Raw genomic sequence first — 22,848 nt, 5'->3', positions numbered from 1 at the left:
GGGCAGAGATGCTTCTCCCCACACCTCACACACCCACCATCAGGCATGGGCAACCCAGAGAGGTGGCAGCTGTGTGCTGTGGGCAGAGGAGGGGCTGCCAGCTCCAGTCCATTCACGGCTTCTAACTGGCCTCTACGGCCGGCCAACAAAGGGCCTCTGTGTAAGCCCCTGCCACCTGCAAGCAAAGCCTCAGTGATGTCAGGACAAACCTCAGACAAACAGGCCTTTGCAAGCTGCCTGGAAAGCCACCTCCCAGCCTGCCCCTGCATTGGCCACAGGCCTATTGGGAGGCCCATACCCAGGAAAGGGCTCCAGAGCCTAGACAGAGGACAGGACACAGGCATCCCAGTAGCCTGTGGCCCCTGATGAGCCAAATCCCAAACAGCCTTCCTCCCACCTCCTGGGACAGGAAACACCATCGTTCACTTCTCTACCTCCCTCAAGGGAATGGGCCATCTCTCTGGGCTTTCTGCCTGTATTTGCTAAACCGAGTGTATTTTTTAAGGTGCTGGAAAATTGGCTCAGCTGCAGTGACCACCTGCTCCATCAAGCCCTGTGCACAGAGCAGCTTCGGACCCCAGAGCCCCCCTGCTTCTGTGGGAGCAGACTAGTTCTAAGACTGCATGGGAGCAGCCTGCCATCCCTTGCATCAGGCATTTGGCCACAGTGGGCTCACTTGGTGGCTGGCAATCACGAACTCAGCCTCCCTTGAACAAATTATGATCTTTTTGTTTAAGCATTTGTGGTTCTGAACAAATTGATTGGGCTTGGCTTTCAGATGGGACAAGGTAAAGACGCTTCCATGCTTTCAAGAAAATGACAACAGCAAGAGAATGTATACAGCATCCCACCATATGTCACAGCCCGTTCTAAGTGCTTTGTAAGGCACAGCCCTGCCCAGCAGAAAAATATGCAAGCCACGTGCGATTTTACATTTTCAAGTACTCATACTTAGAAAGTAAAAATAGGTGAAACTAATTTTAATAATGTTTTACTTAGGCCAATATATGCATAAGTCTCATTTCAACATAGAATCAATATAAAAAATATTAATGAGCCACTCTTTTTTCCATACCAAGTCTTCAAAATCCACATGTGCTTCAAAAGCACATCTCAATTCAGAAAAGCCACCTGTTAAAGTGCTTCGCAGCTGCACGTGGCCAGTCTCCCGTGCTGGACAACTTAGATCAGACACTAGTTAATTGAGTCCTCACAACCATACGCACATTTTACTGATGGGGAAACTGAGGCACAGGGATGTTGAACAACCTGCCCAAGGTCTCACAGCTGTTGGCAGAGCCGGAGGTGGCAGATCCAAAGCCCATGTGCTTATGAGGTTTTTCATTCCCATCAACAGCTCCTCAAATCAAAGGCACCATGCATGCCTGCCAGCATCTCTCCCTGCTCCCTGGCAAACCTGCGCAGGCCTTTGGTGAGCTGGCCCCTGGAACTCTATAAGTTTCTACCCAGACAAACCATGGTATCCCAACCCTTTCTGGCCCCTCTAGTCACCACCCACCAAAGGCATCTCCGACCCACGAGAGAGCACTTATCTGAGTAACTCTGATCAGGGTGAGGGATGTAGACAGCAGCCCAGTGCCCCTGCCTCCCTAGCACGTCAGTGTAGGATATGGACTGATGCCAGGCTGTGTGTCCCAGCTAAAGGCACTGATACTCAGGAGGAAGTTAGGGAATATTTGCTCCCCACATCTGGCCAGAGTTTTCACATATTCATTGAGAAGTCTTTTTTTTCTTTCTTTCTTGAGACAGTCTTGCTCTGTTGCCCAGGCTGGAGTACAGTGGCACAATCTTGGCTCACTGCAAGCTCCGCCTCCCGAGTTCAAGTGATTCTCCTGCCTCAGCCTCCCGAGTAGCTGGGACTACAGGCATGCACCACCACGCCTGGCTAATTTTTGTAGTTTTAGTAGAGATGGGGTTTCGTCATGTTGGTTAGGCTGGTCTCAATCTCCTGACCTTGTGATCCGCCCACCTCGACCTCCCAAAGTGCTGGGATTACAGGCATGAGCCACCGCACCCGGCCTCATTCAGTAAGTTTCTATTGGGTAGCTGCTGTGTGCCAGGCACTGCCTTGGGCCCTGGGGATACAACGGTGAACAAAACAGATAAAAACCCCACTCCCATGGAGCTCAGATACAGCAGGAGAAACTAAGCAATACCTGTTTGTGACAAAAGGAAGCCCCACTAGTCCTAATTCAATCTCTTGTACATAGTAGGTACTCAATAATAGCTGTTGAATGAATGAGTTATCCTGCCTTGGAACTATTTTTTCTGGATGTGGTAATGCAAAAATAGGTCTGGGGCAGGGGCAAGTGAGGGCTATGGAACCCCACCGGAAAGCCAGTGACCCACTTGGGGTTCATGCCCACAACTCCAGCTTCAGGAACTGGAGCTCCACCCACCAAGGAAACCAAGGAACCATTCAGAGCCAGGCGCGGTGGCACATGCCTGTACCCCAGCTACCTGGGAGGCTGAGGCAAGAGGACTGCTTGAGCCCAAGAGCTTGAGGCTGTAGTGTACTATGATCACACCTATGAATTAAAAAAAAAAAAAAGAGAGAGAGAAGAAAACATCAAGAGGCTCCCCCAGGTTATATGCTAACCGACTGAAATTCCCTTAACCTCAAAATGTAGTCAAGTCTCAAGTTTACTGCAACAGACAGGACTTCTCCAAGTTAACTGAAACTGGAGGTCCGGCACTTCTAACATTCAACTTCCACTCCATGCTTGGCCCTCCTCCCACAAGCAATGTCACCCAAGTCCTCACCAGACAAGATCTCCCTTCAAAACTCTAACAGGTAATCAAGGTCTGGTGAAAACTGGCACAGCTACCACCAGAAACAAGTTATGGAGAAAGTACGTATGTAGCATCCACTGTTTCTCAGCCACTACTGCCGAGCAAACAGCAGCACTGCCACCAAAATATTTCCCATTTTTATTCTGATTGGGTAATACTATAAATACATACCACAATTCATTCATTCAGCAAATATCTCAAAACTTCTACAGACCAGGTCTTGTGCTTTCTATTTTGAATCTTATCGCTAATTCAGTGTTTGGTTTTGGTTTTTTTTCTTCATTCTCCTTACTTTTTTTTTTTTTTTGAGACCGAGTCTCACTCTGTTGCCCAGGCTAGAGTGCAATGACACGATCTTGGCTCACTGCGACCTCCACCTCCCAGGTTCAAGCGATTCTCCTGCCTCAGCCCCTCGAGTAGCTGGGACTATAGGCATGTGCCACCACATCCAGCTAATTTTTGTATTTTTAGTACAGGGTTTTAACCATGTTGGCCAGGCTGGTCTCAAACTCTTGACCTCAAGTGATCCGCCCGCCTCAGCCTCCAAAAGTGTTGGGATTACAGGTGTGAGTCAAGCGCCCAGCCTCATTCTGCTTACTTCTTAGAGACAGGGCCTCACTTGCTTTTAAACAAACTTTGTCATTGTGCACGTTTTTCACACCCACCCCATCTCAGCCTTCTCCACTCCGTCAACGGGCTTCTCTGCAAGCAAATGAGGGAAAGCTTCCAAGTTCAACCAATGTACATGCCTGGGATGCCCCTGCCCATACACACATGGTGTCCGAAGCAAGTTCTCCCTAAACCACCGTCACCCGCAAAGCTGAGTCTTCTCCCAACCAAGAGGCCTGAATCTAAACTGGCTCTGAGGCTCAACGCAAGGGGAAGGAAACAGAATTACAAGCAGCACAGGACCTCTAGTCTCCATAAGATGAAGAAACTGAGCGCAGAAAAGTGAAGCAGAAAAGTCAAGCTTACAGCCAGAAAGCAGCACAATCAGGCCTGCAATGCAATCCTTGCTGCCTGTATTTAATGTAAAGATAACTGTCAGCAAATGCCCTGGAACCTAGCCATGGCCAGCAGCTGAGCTGCCCCCAATTCCATTTCTGTCTAAATTTACTACCTCACTGCATCATCAGGAAAGAATGCAAACTGAGGTAGGGGGAAGGGAGGGAACAGGCGACATTTTGGCAGATGCAAAACCTCAGGGCCAGCCCTGACCATCACGCGAGCAAACGCAGCCACAACTTGGTTCTACCCTGCTGAAAGGAAATCCACCAACCCAGCTGACAGGGAGATGCAGGAGAACAGGGAAGCTGCTGTTATTGTCAGAAGGCGTTTCAGGCAACAAAAAGCAAATCTGCTCTTGCTTTACCACCTGAAATGACCGTCACATACTGGCCAGCCTGGGCCTGCTGGAATATGTGCTCACCCCCTGACTTGGAGCCTGTCTGCTAAGAGGGGTGCCTTTCCACTAGGTCCTCTAAGTACCTCAGTCACTATCCTTCCAGAACTAGCTGCAGGGCGGACTCATGCTAAACGCAAATTCCCTCCCTGGAATGACAGACAGCATCATGGCAGGCTTCCAGAACTTTTTGTATACTACAAAACATGTTTGTGGGGAGGGAGGTAAAGACCCCTGAGATGCTCCCCACCAGCTTTCAGTAACCGGGAGTAACCCATCCTCGCTCCCCAGGGACACAGCGACAGTCACACAACAAGAAAGATGAGGAAGGAACTTGGCCAAGTTTAAACTCATGGCTTTCAAAACTTAAAAATAACCTGGCTGTGGATCCTAAGAACTCCCTCTGAAACATTCAAGCAGAAAGTCTCCTGCCTTCCAGTGTGACCCTGAGACCTTGTGTCCAGTTGGTTTCCCTGTAAGGGGAAAAGTGGAAAACAAAAACTGGAGTGGATATAAATATTCGCTGGCAAGTGCTACCCCGCTGTTGCCACGCCTTGGAAATTTTGGTGACCTGTTTCGTTTTAGGACAAGGTTTCTGTTCAGATTGCTGGATGGACTCTAAGGACAGTGTCAACCAAAATTTGGTTATGGGCTAGGCATAGTGGCTCACACCTATAATCCCAGCACTTTGGGAGGCCGAGGTGGATGGATCCCTTGAGGTCAGGAGTTCGAGACCAGCCTGGTCAACACTGAAAAACCCCATCTCCACTAAAAATCCAGAAATTAGCTGGCCAAGGTGGAGTGTGCCTGTAATCCCAGGTACTTCAGAAGCTGAAGCATGAGAATTGCTTGAACCTGGGAAGCAGAGGTTGCAGTGAGCTGAGATATTGTCACTGCACTCTAGCCTGGGCAACACAGCGAGACTCAGCCTCAAAAACAAAACAAAATAAAACAAAATTTGGTTCTAGCACCTCTGCACACAGCCTGGGGTTGCTCCTGACCCCCAGACGAGGCATCTTGTTCACGCTCAAGGGAAGTATGGGTTGGCGCACCCCTACCTATGCCTGCAGCACTTGGGGATGTCACACAAGCACCCCTTAGGGCATGGTCCACTTGCCCTAACCCACACCCCTTCAGAGGAACGAAAGGCAGCCCATGTGCCTCTGAGCCTCTGGGGCTCTGTCCACTGCCCTGCAGGGAGGCACTTGTGCAGGCACAGGCTCCTAGCCAGAAGAGGAAGCTGGAGACAGCCTCTCGTTGCAAGAGTGGCACCCAACTCCTCCAGTCGGCAGGCACACCTCCACACTCTGCCTTCTTTGTTGCTCCTGGAATGGCCCTGGCTCCACCAGAGTACAAAAAGACCTCAGCCTTGAACTACCCATAGCCACAGTAGCCCCTGAAGTTTCTTCTTTGTTAGAAAGGAGAAACTTACAAGAGCTAAGAGGCAGCACAGCACAGTGGTCAAAATCTCCAACTCAGCAGCCAGACGCAGCAAAGCTACTTCATAAAAGTACTAGGCAGGCCACTTAACCTCTGTGTAGCTCAGTTTCCCCGTCTGTGAAATGGGGATAATAAAGTAGGGTTGTTGGGAGGATTGAACAACTTAATACAGGCGAGAAAAGCATAAGAAGTGCTCAGAAAAGTGTCTGGCAGAGAGAAACTGCTAGACAAATTTTAGTAAAACTGTCTCAGAGCCATAACCCCAGCTAAAAATCTCTTATTCCACCTTCACAGCCTAATGGAAGTCCCTCCACTCCTTCAACAGGCATCCACAAAGCCCACAGCATGTGGGGCACTGGGACAAAGAAGGGAGACTGGCCCAGACACTGCTGGGCCTGAGGCCACTATCCTATGACAAATGATCCAGCAATGCCCAGGGTGCCACAGGATCCCACGGAGAGGACTGGGTCATGCCAGCACAAACAAGGACAGTCAGTGCCACAAACCAGAGCTCCCAGCTGCCCCCTGCCCTAAGGATTACAAGTTTAATTGGAATGAGCGCCTCAAAAGGCCTGCAGGGTTGGTGATCATCATCGTACCAGTGGCTTGCCAAGTGTGGTTGTTTCCTAAAGGACACCTTTAGTCCTCTCTAATCTCACTTTAATCGGATGCACTCTTCCAAGCAAATTGGCCTCTAGCTCAGTAAATGATTCTACATTTGGCCAGAGATCCAAGAATCACAGTGCCTGATACATTCTGTATCACTAACGGGCTCAGCCACTACCTTTGTACTGGATACTTTCTGCAGACAATCTTAATGCTGATTATTCTAAGGATGGCAGGGACATGAGTGATTCATGTTTCTTCTTTAATTGTATGTATTTTCCAGAATATCTAAGGTAAAAATGATTACCACTTACAATTGCAAATGTAACCATAACTAAAAATAAAAATTGTTTTTTAATTCTGTGAAGGTCTGGGAAGGGGCTGGGATGCCAGGGCGCTTGGCCTCTGCCTTTCCAGGCTCTCTGTCACTGCCAACAATATTGCTGCCCAGTCCCTGTTACTTGGTTAGCTGAAATCCAGGCATCTAATTATACCCAATGCCACTGTCACAGGACTTTGGACCAGGAAGGACCCTGAGAGGTCATCTTGGCTCAACAGAGCCAGAAGGACTTGCCCAACATCACACCCTGAGCTCGTGCCTGTAATCCCAGCACTTTGGGAGGCTGAGGTGGGAGATCACTTGAGGCTGCGAGTTCAAAACCAGCCTCATTTTAAAAAATGAGACTCTGCCTCAATTTTTTAAAAGAATGCACACAGGCTGCCCAATGTCTAAAGGACTGGGCATCCCCATATCCCAGGGTGTGCATCTGCAGGGCCAGACAGATTGGAGTCTTGAATGTCACTGCTAAATGTTACCAGCAGAATCAGAAATGTACTTCCATGTCACTGGAAACCTGGATTCAACTGGTTCAAATTATGGCACATCTCCAAAAGGCATTCTGGTGGCAGTCCCCAGGTCATCACATCTAGTCATGCCAGTCACTCAGACACAGCCACATGGCTATGGACCTTCTGTCACTTTCTTCCCCTTTGGCACTAGGTTTGGGTTTAATGAAATGCCTGATATGGGAGGAGGCTGGTTAGCCAGTGCCTCTGGGAAACACAGGCAGACCTCTGTCCTGGAATTCTGGAGGGCTGCTTTATTACCAGACTAGCCCATGTCGTTTCCTTTTATGTAAAAAATGCTCAATTTTTTAATCTAGGCTAGAATTAAGCACCACATTTCAAGCATCTATTGCTAATAAAGTCTGATAAATAGTAATTAAAAAGTCATGAAGGGCCAGGTGTGGTGGCTCACGCCTGTAATCCCAGCACTTTGGGAGGCAGAGGCACGTGGATCACCTGAGGTCAAGAGCTCAAGACCAGCCTGGCCAACATGGCAAAACCCCGTCTCTACTGAAAATACAAAAATTAGCCAGGCACGGTGGTGTGCGCCTGTAACCCCAGCTATTCAGGAGGCTGAGGCAGGAGAATCGTATGAACCTGGGGCGCCGGTGGCTGCAGTGAGCCAAGATCGCACCACTGCACTCCAGCCTGGGTGACAGAGCAAGACTCTATCTCAATTAAACAACAACAAAAAGGCCGGGCATGGTGGCTCACGCCTGTAATCCCAACACTTTGGGAGGCCAAGGTGGGTGGATCACGAGGGCAGGAGATCAAGACCATCCTTGCTAACACGGTGAAACCCCGTCTCTATTAAAAATACAAAAAATTAGCCGGGCGTGGTGGCAGGTGCCTGTAGTCCCAGCTACTCCGGAGGCTGAGGCAGAAGAATGGCGCAAACCCGGCAGGCGGAGCTTGTAGTGAGCTGAGATTGCGCCACTGCACTCTAGCCTGGGCTACACAGCGAGACTCCATCTCAAAAAAAAAAAGAAAAAAAAGGTCATGAAGATGAGGAGCAGCTCAGTGTGCAAGAGACTGTCAGATGGAAGGGCATCTGTAGTCATATAGACAGGACATGTAGACATGCAGATAGGACATCTGTAGTCATGCAAATAGGACATGTAGGTACGTAGATAGGACATCCACATGTTCCTTGCTTGGACTGCTCATTTAACCCTGTGCATTGCCAGGAAAGTAAAATCAGGTGAGACAGGCTCCCTGGCCCTGGTCAGGGCAGGGCCATTCTCAGGAGGAGTCACACCTGTTTTCAGGCTCCCAGGCTAAGGTGTTAAGGTGGGTCTGCCACTGCAGTTTTCTGGGTTAGGATACTGCTGAAAGGACATCCACCAAGGACAGAAAGACTAAACACAATGCCAACCTTTCCTCTCTCCCTGCTGGTGAGGAGCAGGCCTGTCCATTCACTTCCTGGGTACAGGAGACCCTGGAACCTTCTTATTCTTGCCTTTCCCACCCCTTTGGTCGTAACGAAGTCTGTCAGAGCCTTCTCCCCAAGTGAGCAGAATGTGGCTCTCTCTTAGTTAGCTTTAGCAGTGACAGATCACCCAGGCCCACCCACAGCAGGGAGGGTGAGCACAAGGGCTTCAGGTCCAGGGGACACAAAAGTCCACAGTCCAGGGTGGGTGCAGTGGTTCACGCCTGTAATCCCAGCACTTTGGGAGGCCAAGGCGGGGGGATCACGAGGTCAGGAGATCGAGACCATCCTGGCTAACACGGTGAAACCCCATCTCTACTAAAAACATATATATGAAAAATTAGCCAGGCGTGGTGGCGGGTGTCTGTAATCCCAGCTACCTGGGAGGCTGAGGCAGGAGAATGGCATGAACCCAGGAGGCAGAGCTTGCAGTGAGCCAAGATTGCGCCACTGCACTCCATCCTGGGCGACAGAGTGAGACTGTCTCAAAAAAAAAAAAAAGTCCACAGCCTGAAATGTGGGGGAAGGAGGCACGGAAAAGGCAAGGAGCCCACAAATGCTCCCTACAGCACTTGGGTGTAGAGTGAATCTGGAGGGGCAATAGAAGGCATCCACTCACATGTGAGACCACCTGGTCCCACCATGCAAGTGGTCAAGCAGAAGGAAAATCCCAACTGGTGTGGGAGCACCACTACTGGTACCCACGTGGTCTTGAGCAAGTCACTTAACCTCTCTGGCCTCAGTTTCTCAACTGTAAACAAAGAATGGTGCCTACATCAAAACTAAGTGTGCAGGTTAAATGCCAATAATGTCCACAAAGCACTGAACCCCAGTGCCTGGCACACCGCTGGCACTTGACACATGGTAGCTATTATTAGAACCATAATGCCCAAGTCACCCGCTCCTACCTACCCTGAGAAGGGGGAGGGGCTGTGGTGACGCTGCAAAGGCCCTTCGATGGAGAGGACGGGGGAGGGCGCAGCTGCTGGGGTGCAGCAGGCAGGTGGCCTCCTGTCAGCCCCTGGGGAGACTGCCCCAGCTGCACAGAGCTGCCTTGCCCAAAGTCACCATCTTCCTGGGCAGCCCACAGCCAACAGCTGATCCTTGAGGGAGTGTGAAGGCTGGGCCATGTCAGGCCAACTAGGATGACCCTAAAGGACTTTTCCAGCTCCCAGGCTCCCTGTAGGGTCAGGCCCCAGCAGCTCAGCTCTCTTCTAGACACTCCTGATTCCTTCTCCACTTTACACAGGTGGGGACCCCAAAAGCACCTTTTAATAAGCCCTTGTATGGTAAACTCTGTCTCAGTCAGCTTCCCAGGAAACCCAGCCTATGACAGGTGGTTTATTTGTAGGGTTTTTTTGTTTTTGTTTTGAGACAGGGTCTTGTTCTGTCACCCAGGTTGGAGTGCAGTGGCATGATCATGACTTACTGCAGCCTCACCCTCCTGGGCTCAAGCAATCTTCCCACCTCAACCTCCCAAGTAGCTGGGACTACAGGTGGGCACCACCATGCCTGGCTAATTTCTGTGTTTTTTGTAGAGATGGGGTCTCACTATGTTGCACAGGCTGGTCTTAAACTCCTGGGCTCAAACAATTCTCCTGCCTCAGTCTCTTGAGTCGCTGGGATTACAGGTGTGAGCCACCACACCCAGCTTGTGTCCTTTTTCCTTAGAAAGGGAGAAGAGGACCAGTGTGAGGAAGATAGGTGGATCACATGGAGGAGACAGTGGGGCACAACTAACAAAGGCACGGTGCCCTCTGCACCCCACCTCTGCAGTGTCAGCAGTGGTACTAAAACAGAAGCCACACTGCACTAGGTGGTATAGGCCAGGAGCAACGCCTAGAAGACCAAAAACCCAACGCCATGGACAGAGACACACAAAGAGGCCACGGGGGCATGGCTGGAGGAGGAAGCAGGCCCAGCAGAACAGGGAAAGAGACACACCTCCGTAGGATCTTATTTTACTAAACCCACAAAGATCAGCCATGGAAAGTGCCAGGAGAGTTTCCGTGCCAAGTTAATCAGTAACTGGAAACTGGGCATCCTGAGACTCTAAGGGCTTACAGAGGTGGCCACAGGGATTCACAAGCTCTTCCCACAAAGTCAAATACCCAAAGGGGCACCTTTGACCTAGGAAGGGGACCAGGCTAACCCAAACATCTACTTTGCTTTGCTTTTGGCCTGAGTGGCATTGCCTGTCACGGGGACTTCTGTCACTCTGACTCTCACTGCCAAGCGCTCTGCACCATTAATCATTCTTCTATTTGGAAGTGGAATCTAACCATCATTTAACAAATGTAGCAAAGGATGAGTTTGCGTCCTTTGTAGGGACATGGACGCAGCTGGAAACCATCATTCTTAGCAAACTATCACAAGAAGAGAAAACCAAACACCGCATGTTCTCACTCATAGGTGGGAACTGAACAATGAGATCACTTGGACTTGGGAAGGGGAACATCACACACTGGGGCCCATCATGGGGAGGGGGGAGGAGGGAGGGATTGCATTGGGGAGTTATACATGATATAAATGATGAATTGATGGGTGCTGACGAGTTGATGGGTGCAGCACACCAACATGGCATAAGTATACATATGTAACAAACCTGCACGTTATGCACATGTACCCTAGCACTTAAAGTATAAAAAAAAAAAAAAAAAAAAAAAAACAAATGTAGCATGTTGGGTAGACAAAATCTTTCCAGTAATAGCAGATGTAGGGGAGGGAAAAGTATCTGCGGGGGTGAGCCCCTCAGCTGTCCAGCCTCCTCAGGCTACTGACAAGGGAGGAGCGGTCTGGAGGAGCACGCAGTCTGTTCAAGGTCCCCACACAGGGCCAGGCAAAGACTGCCATTGCTCAGACCGAAAGACTTCCTCCTCTGCCCCAAGGGAGGTCGCGGAAGAGCAGATGGAAGCTCTGCCACCAAAGCAGGCATGGGGCAAACCCTCTCCTACACAGCTGGCAGCTCGGTCCTGGCATGAGCGCTGCAGGGAGCAACCAAACCACACCTAAAGGACACAAACCACACAGCCCCACAGTCCCACTCCTGGGAGCTGATCTTGCAACTACGCCTGTCCCTTGTAGATGGGTACATTCCAAAGGCCCATCAGTGAGGGCTGCTTAAGTGACCTTAGGTGACCCAGGCACATCGCACAGCAGCCACGTATAGCCAGCTCAACACACGCTGACGTAGAGCCACTGTGGAGACGCTGTGCAGTAGAACAGCATGCCACCCCACTGGGGCTGGCAGAAACACATATGCTCATTACACCCAGGACACTCGACCAGATAGGCTGGGAAAAGAGGCTCGGTTTTCACCGTGTGTGCTTGCTTATCTGTGAAGTTTATACAAAAAATGAATAAAACACACGATTCCATTTCTAAATGAAATTCCAGAATAGGTAATGCCACAGAGACAGAATGCACATTGGTTGTTGCCAGGAGCTGGGGGAGATGGGGGGAAACGGGGAGCAATTGGGTTAGGGGTATGGGGTTTCCTTTTGGGTTGATGAAAACATTTTGGAACTAGACAGAGGTGTTCATTGTACAACACTGTGAATGTATTAATATTAAACAACACTGAATTGTTCACTTCAAAATGGTTAATTTACCTTATGCGAATTTCATCTCAATTAAAAATAAAAAATAAAAATAAATAAATAAAATAGGCTTCCAAATCTCTGCTTGGGAGACAGTTTGGCAATGCTGGTTAGACGCGTGAGCCCTGAGGCTGAACTAAACTGTCAAGCTCAAGCCCCAGCAGCACCCAATATGATCTGTGACACCGCCAGTAATTTAACCTCCCTGAGCTTCCATTTCCTCATCAGTAAAATGGGCATAATGGCAGAACCAGCTTCCGAGGATGCTGTGACCAGTCAATTCAATAGTCAGCACCAAGTGTTCAGTACAGTGTCCAGCACAGACCAGGCCTGCAGGGCCTCTGTGCTTGCTGTCTGCCCTGCCAAGAACACCATTTCCCTGGGAAAACACATGGTCCAGTCTCCTGCCTGCCTTTGCTCAAATGCATCTTCTTGGTGGGACATTCCCTGGTCACCCAATTTAAAACTGGAAATCTCTCTGCCACCCCCAGCCCCAGGGCTCCATTCCCTTTCTCTACCTTGATTCTCTCCCTAGTACTTGCTTATTTACTTCATTCACTCCCTGCCTCCTTCTACTACATTGTCTGCTCCAGGGAGGCAGAGGTTCCTGTCTGTCCTGTTCACTATGTATCCCCAAGATCTGGAACAGAGCATGGCCTCAAGATAGCTGCTCAATAAATTTTAATATATGCTGAATGGATGAGTAGCATTAGCTAATACCGATGCTCTGATGCACGGCATAAACTTGCATCCCAAGATAAATAAAACTGCTGTTTGTGTTGTCCAATGAGCTTGAAATTTACAACTAAACAAAAGTTTAAATTAAAAGACCCACAGTATTTCCAGCTAATTATTACTCCCAAACGTGGGAATGTGCTGAGGAGGAAAGAGTTCACAGTGAGATGGTGCCATGTGCTTTAAAAAATAAACCAGTAGGCCGGGCACAGTGGCTCACACCTGTAATCCCAGCACTTTGGGAGGCTGAGGCAAGAGGATCACTTGAGCCCAGGAGAACAGCCTGGGCAACCTAGAGAGGATGCCCCCACCTCCACGCCCCCTTCCTCCCCTGCTTCCTCCTAAGTAGTCCTAGCTACTCAGGAGGCTGAGGTAGGAAGATGCCTTGAGTCCAGGAGGTCTAGGCTGCACTGCACTCCAGCCTGGGCAACAAGGCAAGACCTTGTTTCAAAATAAATAAATAAATAAAAATAAAGTTAAAAAAAGCCGTAAACAGTTACCCTGACCTCAGCCTGCTGAGTATGGGGTGAGAACTGGCTCCCACGAGGTTCTCATGAGAGGCAAAACACAATGCTACCATAAGGTGCACACATCCAGCAGCCCAGTGCCTCAGACCCTGGTCCCTCAAAGGACCTTGGGACACTTGTTCGTTCACGGAGAACAAGGGTAGGCTGACAGCAGTAAGCCAACTGTCTTCCTCTCCCAGGGCCTTCCCTGTCCCTGCCCTCCATTTGGCAGAGCTGCTACCCCAGCAGAACGCAGGCTATGGGGAACACGTGAGCTCAATTATTCAAAGTTAAAAAATGAAAAACCCCTCCGATTCTCTACGAATAGGCTGTCTTTCTAGTTAGCTCTCCTATGAGACAGCTAATCATTACTCAACAGAAAGATACAGCTACCACTAAACCCTGTGCAAAGAAAATAAGTTGAAGCTAGCAGTCTCCAAGAGTTTGTGGTTTTAAAACAGAGAATAAAACAAAACTTGCAAGTTTGAGTAAAACCAGGAAGACACATTTTCCATCCTAGTTTGAGCCATGGCTGTGGTGCTACCTGGCTGTTGGCTGTTACCTGGGTGTGGGCTGGGTTAGGAGGCTCACGGTGCATGTAGCAGGGCTCAAATCTCACCACACAGCAGGGTCACAGCTTGCTGGGTCCCATCCCACAGTTTCTGATTCAGTAGGTCTGGGGTGGGGCCCAAGAATTTCCATTTCTAATCAGTTTCCAGGCAAAGGGATGCTCCTGATCCAGGGACTACACTTAACGACTGCTCTGGCCAGGCGCCGTGGCTTACGCCTGTAATCCCAGCACTTTGGGAGGCCGAGGTGGGCGGATCACGAGGTCAGGAGATTGAGAACATCCTGTCTAGCGCAGTGAAACCCCGTCTCTACTAAAATAAATAAATAAATACAAAAAATTAGCCAGGTATGGTGACACGTGCCTGCAGTCCCAGCTACTCAAGAGGCTGAGGCAGGAGAATTGCTTGAACCCAGGAGGCGGAGATTGCAGTGAGTCAAGATTGCGCCATTGCACTATAGCCTGGGCTACAGAACGAGACTCCATCTCAAAAAAAAAAAAAAAAAACAAATAAAACCACTGCTCTACAAGTCTTTCATGGTAGTGTTTGACCTGCCTCAACTGCACACAATTACCCACCTACACACAGACACACATACATGGCAGTCAAGAGCACCTGCCTCAAATCACTGGTCCCTCCAACAGCCAGAACAACCAGATCTGCCCAACCAACTACAGACTGAATGTTCAGGGGTACCTTCCCCCTAAGATAGCTGGTCTCATTCAAGTCCTGCATGAGCCTGTCACTGCAAGAGGCTCTAAAGTCACACCCAAAACCCTTGAAATCCAACGTCACAGCATTTCTCTTTTCTGAGAGCAGTCACGAGCAATCCCACCCTGCTGCACCCTTCACACATGGGTAACCCCAGCTGCAAGGTCCCCTTTCTGCCCCAGGATGCTTTCAAGTTTCTGAATCAGAAAAAGCAGCTGAAAGAGGAAGCCCAAAACAAAAAACAGAAAAATAAAAAAACAGGCCACTCAAGGAGAGGTAGCTACAGCCTATAGCATCCCTGGTAGGCAGCATGTTCACCAACCTCAAGAACCCTATCACCCCACCATAGGCAACTCCACCAGCCTCTCACTCACCAAAGTAATCGGCCTTCGGGTGAGCATCCATCTCTCGCTCCAGACGTTGGGTGAGGGCTTCTAATTTCAACTCAGCTGCAGAGGGTCTCAGCTCAGGACCCGGGACCAGGGGCTGGCAGGGCAGCCTCACCCTAGGGGAGCTCGGGCTCTCCAGGAGCACAGGTCCCAGGCTACCATCAGAAGACCAGCCCAGGGTACCCTCTTTACAAGACAACTCAGGCAGGGTGGACATCACTGGATGGACAAGACTGGTGGGGCTGAGCTTGGGACCAGTGCCAAGGTCTGTGCAGCCAGGCTTCGGCCCCAGCCCAGGGACCGCACCCGGCTGTGAACTGTCCAGGCCAGTTGGTGAGGATGACGGGGCAGAACTGGAAAGGTAAGATTTGGGCCCATCCTGGAACCAAGGTTGGGGGGCCACATTGGGTTTGGACATCACACCTGAAACCTCACCCCCCAGCCCCGAGTTTGATCTTGGAAGACCTCCTTGCCTGGGGCAGCTCAGGGCCAGGGGTGCTGACACAGAAGGGGTCCTGGGCTGAGCAGGCCCCAGAGCTGGTGCTCCGTTCTCCAAGTTTGGGGAAGGCAGGCCAGGGCTCACCCGCTGGGAGGAGGCAGTGGACCAAAGGCCTGTTGGCTTCTCGCTGCTGCGGCCACCAATGCCACTATCCTGACCACCCAGGCTACCCTCAGAAGATCTGCTGGAGCTCAGGGAGAGCTGTCGCTGGTTTAGGGGATGGTCCCCGCAGGGTTTGGGCAGTAGTGGGTCACTCCCCAGGGAGCTAGGCCACCCACTCCCTACACTCAGGCCGATGCTGGGGGACACTCCTGGTTTGTCACCCCACTTTGGGCTTGCCAAGGAGAGGTTGTCATAATAGTCTCCGTGAGTGAGGCAGGATGGATCCTCGCAGGGGCCTGGCTGGTGCAAAGCAGACATCTCAGAAGTCGCTGGGCTCTCCCTGGAACCACAGTCCTGGCTGCCATGCCTTGTGCCATGCAGGTATGGCCTGGATCTCTGCTCCTGCGGTGGGTACGGGGGCTGCCCAGCAGCGAAGGTGGTGACTGCCCCAGGCGGCCCTGACGAGGCAGCAAGAGGAGGCTTGGCAGCACCATCCACAGTCAGCCTGCTGCCCACACCAACTTCCCGACGGGTCTGTGGGCCCAGGCGGCCCCCTCCATTGACAGGGCCTCTGCTCCCCCTGGGCAGGGTCTCCTCCTGCAGGAGCTGCTGCTGGAGGTGGATTTTGGCCATCTTGGTGGCGAACACCCTGCGAGTTTCCTCAAACTCGGGGTTGTTGCCTGCACCCTTGTCCACTCGGAAGAGCCCATCCTTGGAGGCCTCATACATGTTCAGGTCCTCGATGAATTTACTGGCCTCCAGGCCCAGGTCGTCATACTTATCCATGCTGCAGACAGGTGTCCCAGCCTAGCCCAGGTGCCGTGTCTGTGTGTGTGTGTGTGTGTGTGTGTGTGTGTTGAGGGCAGCGGGGAGACGCTGGCGAAGGGTCGGGGCTCAAGTCCGACCCAGTACAGGTAAAGACTTCCACCTGCCTAGCGTGAAGGGCATGACCCCAGGACTTAGGAGTCCAGCTAAAGTTGAGACCTCAGCGACAGCTGGACCAAGTTGGCTTCCAACTCCCTTTCCCCCGGAGACCTCCTTGTTGGGGTAGCTGATGGCACTTCGCTGTCCCGGGCCTGCTCAGCGGAGTTCTTTTCTCCTCTTCAAATTATAAAAGGAAAAAGAAAACAGCAAAAAAGTAAAATCACATCCTCCTTAGGCAACCAAACGCGGAAACCCACAGCAAGGCAGCAGCCGACTGGGCCGGGTGAAGCTGAATCGGCCAGGAGGGCGCCGAGGCCGCGAGTCGGGCCGGAGCAAAGGCGCAGAGGCTGAGGCGCAGGTACGTCCCGGGCGCTGGGTCCTCCGCTGCTTCCCCGGAGCTGCGATCCCGGCCGGCGCCTGGCGGGAGCGCCGTCCGGGACGCACGGGCGGCCGATCAGCGGCAGGAAGTTCACGGCAGCTGGGGCTGGCGGCCCATTGTCCGATGGCGGTGGCGGATCGGCGCGCGCGGGCCGGAGGGCGGCGGGACGCGGAAGTGAGTGCGCCAGGAGCAGTCCCTGCTGCTCGCTCGCCGGCTCTGCACGTCCCGAGCCCGCGCGGGGGCGGAGGGGGCGGCCGAGGGGCGGGGACGGCGCGCGGGCGGGCGCCCAGGGTCAGGCCTGCACACGGCAGCGTGGCTGGGCCTCCCGCCCCTAGTCCTGGCTGGAGAACCCCGAGGGGTGCCCCGCAAATCCGTCCCACGCTCTAGCACTGGGACTGCACGGGAGTTCGCCGCCGCCACTGCCGCCCCCTGCGAATCCTGGACCGAATTGGGTGCTCCGACCTCCCTTCCAGTCTCGGGTCCTCAGCCCGGCCCCGCCCCTGGCAGCGCTGGGCGGGGTCCTCCGCTCGGAGACTGGCGGCCTGGGTAGCCTGCACGGGCCCAACACTGGCGCTGGGAGTTTGCGAGGAGTTTGGAGGATGCCATTCCTCGCTCCACTGCCTCAGTTTCCCCGGTGGAAAGCCAGCCTTGTGTGCCTTTCGAGGCCGCCACTGTCCAGGCTGTGCCCGCCGCCCGGCTTGCCCGAGGTGCACTATTGGAGAGGCGCACGGGCATGTCACCCGTGGCTGGCCCACCGTCCTCTTTGACAGATCGAGAGACTGAGGCAGAGAGGGGGAAATGCCCAGGATGTCAACGTAACCAGCAAAGCGTAGATGGAGCCCGGGTCCTCTGAAAGAGCGGAAAAGAAGAAAGTCTCGTTGTGCCCGCGGGCATTTCACGTCCTCAGTGCAGCAGTAAAAGTACGTGCCCTAGTAGGCTCGTTATTCATAGAGGGACCCATCTGCAAGTAGATCCGCGCGGCTCCAGGGACACCAGGCCTGACACCTTGGCGCCCCCGCATGGCCCGGGACTCCCTATACCACTCCCTATACCAGTTCCCAGGCGATCCTGGAGAGGTTTCATTTCCCACACTACAGCCATCGTGATCCTAAGGCAAATACTAGACCAGACACTTCTCTGCCTAAATCCTCAGCGCTTACCCCAAACTTAAATTGAAATCGGCCCCTTGCTGCAGCCTTCCGGGCCTGATCTGGGGATCTTCCCTCCCTCCCTGCACTCTAGCTGCAGGAGCTTCCTGGTGTCTGCCCAGAGCTTGCCCCTAAACTGAGTGGCTCATCTTTCCCATCCCTGCTGAAGTCACCTCCTCTTAGAGGCCTTCTCGGAGTGGTTCCTGTTGTTCTTTTTCAGCACCCTCTTTACTTCCTGCTCAGTTCTGGTAACTATTTATAATTATTTATTTGTTGGTTAACGTGCGTTTTTTTGTTTGGTTGGGGGTTAGGTTTCCCACTCCATTAGACCATATCTGTATGCCAAGTGCCTGGTATATATTAATAGTAGTACCTAATGGTCAAATAAGTGAATTAGTGAACCCCTATCTGCCAGAGTTGTGACAGAGAACAAATAAGACAATATATATGAATGTGCTTTATATTCTGTAAACCAGGGGTCCCCAATCCCTGGGTTACTATCCAGTACTGGTCTGTGGCCTGTTAGGAACTGAGTCGCACAGCAGGAGGTGGGAGGAGGCAAGCCAGCAAAACTGTATCTGTATTTACAGCCACTCCCCATCACTGGCATTACCGCCTGAGCTTCGCATGCTGAGGACTGCTGCGGTAAGCCCAAAGTGTGGTTAACAGACTCCATATCACCAGGGAGCTTGTTGAAAATGCAGAATCTTAGGCCCCACTGCCAACCTACTGAATCAGAATCTGCATTTTAATATTTCTGGGCGGTTTGTTTGCACAATAAAGTTTGAGAAGCACTGCTATAAAGCACTATACTAAAATGAAGTATTTTTTTTTTTTTTTTTTTTTTTTTTTTTTTTTTTTTTTTTTTTTTTTTGAGACGGAGTCTTGCTCTGTCGCCCAGGCTGGAGTGCAGTGGCCGGATCTCAGCTCACTGCAAGCTCCGCCTCCCAGGTTTACGCCATTCTCCTGCCTCAGCCTCCCGAGTAGCTGGGACTACAGGCGCCCGCCACCTCGCCCGGCTAGTTTTTTGTATTTTTTAGTAGAGACGGGGTTTCACCCTGTTAGCCAGGATGGTCTCGATCTCCTGACCTCGTGATCCGCCCGTCTCGGCCTCCCAAAGTGCTGGGATTACAGGCTTGAGCCACCGCGCCCGGCCTAAAATGAAGTATTTTTATTAACAAAATTTTTTTGGTTTTTTATTTACAAGTAATACATGTTTCTATAACAATTTTGAACAATACAGACATATAAAGTTTTAAAAGTTGCCCACCATCCCCTTTCTCAGAGGTAATCATAATTAAACACCCCTTAGGTATTGGGTAATACTTATTAATTACAAACTGGATTTAGGCTGGAGACCAGCCTGTCTAACAAAGCAAGACTCATCTCTACAAAAATTTTAAAAAATTAGCCAGGTGTTATGGTGCACACCTGTAGTCCTAGCTGCTGGGGAGATTGGGGTGGGAGGATCACTTGAGTCCAGAAATTCAAGGCTGCAGTGAGCTGTGATTGCGCCACTGCTCTCCAGCCTCGATGACAGAGTAAGACGATAAAACAACTGGATTTACTCATAAACCAAGTGATTTGCTTATGAAATTTCTAGAACAGTAGTTCTCAAAGTGTGGTCCTGAAGCAAACAACATTAGCATCTCCTGGAACTGGTCTAGACTAGTGCTCCCAAACTTGAACATGCACCAGAGTTCCTTGGGGAGCTTCTTAAAACACCAATTGCTGGACCCTACCCCCAGAGTTTCTGATTCTGCAGGTCTCAGATGGGGACTAAGAATGAGTGTCTCTAACAAGTTCCCAGGTAACACCACTGATGCTGCTGGTTCAGGGACCACACTTTGAGAAACACAAGTCTAGAGTCCTGATTCCATGCTTCCCTAGGCACTGTGTGGCAGTGGCCCTTGATATACATAGGGGTGCATTTTCTTTTGGAGTGGAAGACTGGCTCACTTTGCCTGACCTCCAAATATGGCGGCTATAGCTGACAAAGTGCTAGGAATATGTGGCCATCCCTGTGCAAAGTCCAGTAAGCTCAGAGCCAGCTTTCTGGGTTTTCAGTTTGGATAGTTGGGACCCTGGTGCAGGAGCCACAGACACCAACCAGGGCTCTTATATTTGTTTTATCTTTTCATCCTGTCTTGGCGATGGCAGCAGTGGTCCATCTGGAACAGCCATTGCCATGACGCTGGCTGCAATGGCGAGGTGTGACCAGGACTGCATGCTCCACGGAGCTGGTAGGAGCTAGGAACAGGCAGGAGCCCCACTCCCTTCTGAGTTGGTGGGGCAGGAGCCCTCCCTTCCCAGGCACAGCTGCAGCCACCCAGCTGTGGCTGCGGACGTGGGCATCCCTGTGTTCCCAGGGACCTAGAAAGCCATCCTACCCCCACAGGCTCAGAAGTGCCTGCTCCTCCTGCCTGGCCTCTCCTGGTGTCCACTCTGATTTTGGAGCAAAGTTGAAGCTGAGCCCAGGCACTGTCGCAACCCAGTTGGGGGTACATGCACTCAGGGCAGCAATGACATGCCAGTCCCCTGCTGCCTCGGCCCCCTTCAGACTTTAGGTGCCGATGAGCATGGGAGCTCCCTCCCAGGGTGGGGCTGAGGGCAGCTCGACGCGTACCTGCAGGCACCCCTCAGCATGAACAACCTGGGTGCCATGGGTGCCATGGACAGCAGGTCGATGGCAGCAGGAGGCAATCAGGCTCCTGGGTCAAATGGGATGGGTCCCCAGTGAAGCCCCACCTTCAAGCCAGGGACAGCCTGAAGCCCAGGGGCTGGGCTATCAGTCCTGTGGACCGGAGTGAGAACTAATGATTCTTTTTCTGGGCTTGCCTATGGCTGCCTGTGGACCAATCAGCACACACTTCCTCCCTTCTGAAGTCTGTAAAAAAAACAGACTCTGCCAGACTCAGGCAGACAATGGGATGACCTGCCTGCAGATAGGAGCTGCCCCCTCTGGGTCTCTCTGCTGAGGGCTGCAGAGATGTCAGGGTGACCTGCCTGTGGAAGGCAGCTACTCACTGTGGGTCTCCTCTCCACTGAGAGCTGGACACTCATCAGGACAACCTGCCTGCGGAAAGGACATACCCACTTAGCACTGTTCTGCCACTCAGTGAAGCTCCTTTCTGCCTTGCTAACCCTCCAGTTGTCTGCATACCTTATTCTTCATGGACGCGGGACAAGAACTTGGAGCCCGCTGGGCAAATGGTGGCACTAAAAGATCTGTAACACAAACAGGACTGAAACACACCCCTTGCTTGCCACGTTGTGGGCACCGAGAAGGAGAGAAGAGAGATGGAGAGAACAGAGAAGAAAGGAGAGAAGAGAGAAGGAGAGAAGAGCTGCAGCCCTTTGGGGAGCCCAGACCTAGGAGCGCCCCAGTTCAGGGCTATGATACCCTCTTTGGGGCTCTGTGGTTCCCGGTGTCTCCAAGCTTCCAGGTGTCACCGCATTCCCCAACACCAGCAGTGGAAGTTGCTTGTGGTACGCCTGGTCCAGCCACAGCCTCACCGGGAGCTGTGCCTGTGCTGGCACCTAGAGCTGCCTGTCCTCCCACAGCTGGTGTGCCCGGCTGTGTGCAGTGGCCAGACTCCATGCTTGCTTGCTCACACACCTCTCACTGCTCCATGGCTGGCTTACCCTTGGCAGGCATTGGATCCAGGCCAGTAGCACGAACTGAGCGCAGCCTGTCAGGCTAAGTGGGAGAAACAAGCCCAGTGGGCCTGAGCAAAACTCAGGCAAAGGCACCATTGGCCCCATTGGCCACAGAGGTTTCTGGCTAGAAAAACAACAACCCAAGTATCCTGTGACATTGGCACCTATGTGAGCCCACAATACTTGATGCCCTCCTGCCTCCCTGTATCTTGGCTTAGCTGAAGTGCTCAGCATTCCAGAAGCTTGTAGACATTACTCTCCACCCCAACTGCCATTCTAGAACAGTTGCACCATCTCCATCAACTAAACACAAACCTAAATCCACAATCCATGTATTTAAACTGGCCTGTCCTTTCTCAGTCAATGGAGCACCTTACACCATTACAAAATAGCTTATAAAGATGGCATCCCAGCCGAGCACAGTGGCTCCCTCTTGTAATCCCAGCACTTGTGAGGCCAAGGAGGGAGGAATGCTTGAGGCCAGGAGTTTGAGACCAGCCTGGGCAACAAGCATAGTGAGATCCCATCTCTACCAAAAAATAATTTTTAAAAAATTAGCCAGGCATGGTAGCACATGCCTATAGTATCGCACCAATGTCCTCCAGTCTGGATGAAAGAACAAGACCCTGTCTCAAAAAAAAAAAAAAAAAAGGAAAAAAAAAAAAAAGATGGTATCCCATGGGCATCAAACTGAATAATATACCACTGTGAAAGAGTACTTAGAAATGGCCGGGAAACAAGGCCGCGCGCCATGGCTCACGCCTGTAGTCCCAGCACTTTGGAAGGTCGAGGCGATCAAGACATTCCTGATCACGACGTCAGGAGATCAAGACCATCCTGGCTAACACGGTGAAACCCCGTCTTTACTAAAACTACGAAAAATTAGCTGGGCGTGGTGGTAGGCGCCTGTAGTCCCAGCTACTTGGGAGGCTGAGGCAGGAAGATGTCATGAACCTGGGAGGCGGAGCTTGCAGTGAGCCAAGATCACGTCGCTGCACTCCAGCCTGGGTGACAGAGCGAGACTCTGTCTCAAAAAAAAAAAAAACAAAAAGGCCAGGAGACTACTGATGTTTTATTGCTGCTGTTTAAT

At 51.6% G+C, this 22,848-nt stretch overlaps 2 protein-coding genes across 3 annotated transcripts in view; one reads left to right on the top strand and one right to left on the bottom strand.

The window, feature by feature from the left end:
* LIMD1 (LIM domains containing 1) overlaps positions 1–16,811 on the bottom strand; it is a 95,217-nt gene extending 78,406 nt beyond the window's left edge. Inside the window, exon 1 of the mRNA XM_030936081.1 lies at positions 15,032–16,811. Coding sequence (XP_030791941.1) covers positions 15,032–16,433 — 1,402 coding nt within the window. The 5' untranslated portion in view covers positions 16,434–16,811. The remainder of the gene's footprint in view (positions 1–15,031) is intronic.
* Positions 15,273–22,614, top strand: LOC115899130. 2 transcript variants are annotated; one of them, XM_030936086.1, is made up of 4 exons: positions 16,807–16,929; positions 17,721–17,870; positions 18,193–18,346; positions 21,342–22,614. In XM_030936086.1, exons 2-4 carry the CDS (start codon positions 17,784–17,786, stop codon positions 21,800–21,802), a joined length of 702 nt encoding a protein of 233 aa, XP_030791946.1. In that variant the 5' UTR covers positions 16,807–16,929; positions 17,721–17,783; the 3' UTR covers positions 21,803–22,614. The 2 variants fall into 2 exon arrangements, 1 of the variants encoding a protein (XP_030791946.1); XR_004058801.1 differs by lacking the exon at positions 21,342–22,614 and adding exons at positions 15,273–15,407; positions 18,689–18,887 and having other exon boundaries at positions 16,807–18,346.
* The last annotated feature ends 234 nt before the right edge of the window (positions 22,615–22,848 follow it).

Source organism: Rhinopithecus roxellana, chromosome 1 (genome assembly GCF_007565055.1).
Source record: "Rhinopithecus roxellana isolate Shanxi Qingling chromosome 1, ASM756505v1, whole genome shotgun sequence".
In the NCBI taxonomy this organism is placed as follows: Eukaryota; Metazoa; Chordata; class Mammalia; order Primates; family Cercopithecidae; genus Rhinopithecus; species Rhinopithecus roxellana.
Note: the sequence above shows the minus strand (reverse complement) of the source record. Positions and strands in the feature narration are given on the sequence as shown.